We start from the raw sequence: 2500 nt of genomic DNA, 5'->3' as shown, positions 1-2500 counted from the left end.
AGACAACAGTATAATACGAAAAAGAAGGACAACTGAAGTGCCGTAATATGTAAATCAAACATCAGATCCCATTTACTTCACTTACATTATATCTATGAAAAGGAAAATATTATAATTTATGGCAGTAAATAAAATATCGACTTAGTACCTCTCTGTAATTAGGCAAATCGACGTCACTTTCATCACTGCTGTACTTTTTCAAGAACATGGCATCAAGAATAGCTGTTGTCTTGCAGAGGTATAGGGTAATTCGGTTGAAAGACTTTCCAAGTTCCTCTTTGTATCGTTGCAGTGTAAACGGCTCTGTGCCCCCTGGCAGGTACTTTACTTCGGTTCTGTCAGGATACAGCAAAGTAAAGCTACTGGGCCCATATAAACTTAGATCACTGTTGAACTTCACCATCTTTTCCGCACCTTTTCTGAGAAGCTCCTCAGCACCGATCGACGGTAAGACTTTAAGCGGCAATGAAGATCCACGAATTACTTTCAGTTCTCCGTCTTTTAACCTGATTAAGCCTATATGAATAGTGACTTCATTCTCGCCGCTTTCCTTTTTCGGTTTTTTAGAAGACTTACTAACAAACCTGGAGGTTCGTTCCTTTCCTTTCCTTTCTCTATATTCCTCAAAGGTGAGAGGAGTGGTCTGATGTCGTTTCCTTTCTGAAGATTCCACTTCTAATTGAGCAACACAGATTAGATCTTCGTCTTTTACACTTATTGTAATTCCGCAAACATGACAAAATTTCGCCGCGTTGGCTAACTGTGAGCCACAACCCGAACAAAACATGGCGAACACAAACAGCCCATTTCGCGGGAACGGACGCGGGAACGCAGAAACAGTCCTCCCACGCATGTTGCGCGCGCATGATGTGTGTTCTTTTTTATTTGCAGCGTTCCTTTTAAATTTGCAGCATCCTCTCTTTTTTTTTTTTTTTTTGCAGTTTTTTTGTTTGCAGCAGTTCCCATTTTGTTTGCAGCGTTTACTTTTTATTTGCAGCGGTTCCCGTTTTTTTTTGCAGCGCATCAGTCTTTTTTGTTTGCAGCGTTCGTTTTTTGTTTGCAGCGCATCTTTTTTGTTTGCAGCGTTCGTTTTTTGTTTGCAGCGCATCTTTTTTGTTTGCAGCGTTCGTTTTTTGTTTGCAGCGTTCGCTTTTTGTTTGCAGCGCATCTTTTTTGTTTGCAGCGCTTCTCTTTATTTGCAGCATGTCCCTTGTGGGCCATCGTAGAGCGCTGATGGAAAGAGGGGGGTAAAATGAGTGCACCTTCAGCTTCCTGGGAGAATACCCTCTAGAGGGTAAAGGGACTTCCGACGTTAAATAAGGTGTACCTTTACCTTTTATCAAAATGTCTTATGAAGTTGAAAATGCATTTCAATGGCAACCATAAGCAGAGGAACAATTTTTTGCATACCGGGCGAAGTGCTGAAAATTTGACTACAAATAAAGTTCATTAGTTCCACTTTTGAGACAACTGAGTTTTTCAACTGACTTTAGATTGACTTACAGAAAGGCAGGTGGAGTTGTATATGTTGTATTAGTGTGTAATTTTAAGTGCTATCTTTAGTCCTATGTAACCCAGCTTGCCCGGTTTGCTTCATCGAAGCATGGTTAGCGCTAATCAGCGTTAAATACCATGCAAACCTATAGGTTTTGGTGCCTCTTAACCACCTGTCCAAGTTAGTGCTAACCAGGCTTCGAGGAACTGCCCCTGGGCGTTAGCCCTTGTATTAGAAATGGGCCCAGACATGGACAGAGAAAAGCTCTGACCATGATGGGACCTCTGGATTAGATCACCGTTGCTCTACTGATTGAGCCACAATGTGACAAATGTCCATGGTTTCCTAAATCAACCTTAATGCGTAAATTTATGACTTGCTTCTGATGTTCTGATTTGAATTGCCATTACAGTAAGCTTAACGCTTGACCCACATTTGATCCAGGTATCAAGCTTCACCAATTTATATCGAACTGAACGAATTGACGAACCCTAACCCTTCACGAATACCTCTTGTGTCAAGTCCAACTTTACATGTATCTGCTCTTAATGTGAACTTTTTGTCCTTCCTTGATTTATTGTACAATGTAGCTCAGGCATTCCAAGAAACATGTACCAGTGTCAAAAGAGGAGGACGAACCAAAAAAGAGTCAAGAAACTTCTGTTTCAAAAGATGAGGGCGATGGTAGAGTATTTTTAAAAAAATATTGGAAAACTGAATGAAACAATTTTTTTAAAATTAATACAAATGTATGACTCTGATATCCTTATTTTAATAAGCCTACGTGGTTATAGCTATATGAGTTATAGGGCTGGCACGCCTGTCGTCTTTTAACAGAAATGTGTTGATAACAACACTTTTTCTATATGCATTTACAAACTAATTAGGATAGTACGCGCACTCTCATTGGTCAATAGCTGTGTTTAGATGAGAGTATGTAAACACGGCTGTGACATCACATGCATTTTGATTGGTTACATGTATGTGTTGTCAGACACGCATTTT

The 2500-nt window shown here is 40.0% G+C and overlaps 2 protein-coding genes across 5 annotated transcripts in view; one reads left to right on the top strand and one right to left on the bottom strand.

Moving 5' to 3' along the window:
- Positions 1–1236, bottom strand: part of LOC138032433 (uncharacterized) — a 3727-nt gene extending 2491 nt beyond the window's left edge. Inside the window, exon 1 of the mRNA XM_068880106.1 lies at positions 149–1236. Within this exon, the coding sequence (XP_068736207.1) occupies positions 149–1168 (1020 nt within the window). The 5' untranslated portion in view covers positions 1169–1236. The remainder of the gene's footprint in view (positions 1–148) is intronic.
- Positions 1–2500, top strand: part of LOC138032434 (ralA-binding protein 1-like) — a 31152-nt gene that overhangs the window by 21632 nt on the left and 7020 nt on the right. For all 4 annotated transcript variants that reach the window (XR_011128369.1, XM_068880108.1, XM_068880107.1 and 1 more), the window contains one exon: positions 2086–2179. Coding sequence is in view for 3 of the 4 variants with exons in the window: in XM_068880108.1 (XP_068736209.1) it covers positions 2086–2179 (94 nt within the window). In the remaining variant the exon portion in view is untranslated. The remainder of the gene's footprint in view (positions 1–2085; positions 2180–2500) is intronic.

Source organism: Montipora capricornis, chromosome 14 (assembly GCF_036669925.1).
Source record: "Montipora capricornis isolate CH-2021 chromosome 14, ASM3666992v2, whole genome shotgun sequence".
Lineage (NCBI taxonomy): Eukaryota > Metazoa > Cnidaria > Anthozoa > Scleractinia > Acroporidae > Montipora > Montipora capricornis.
Note: the sequence above shows the minus strand (reverse complement) of the source record. Positions and strands in the feature narration are given on the sequence as shown.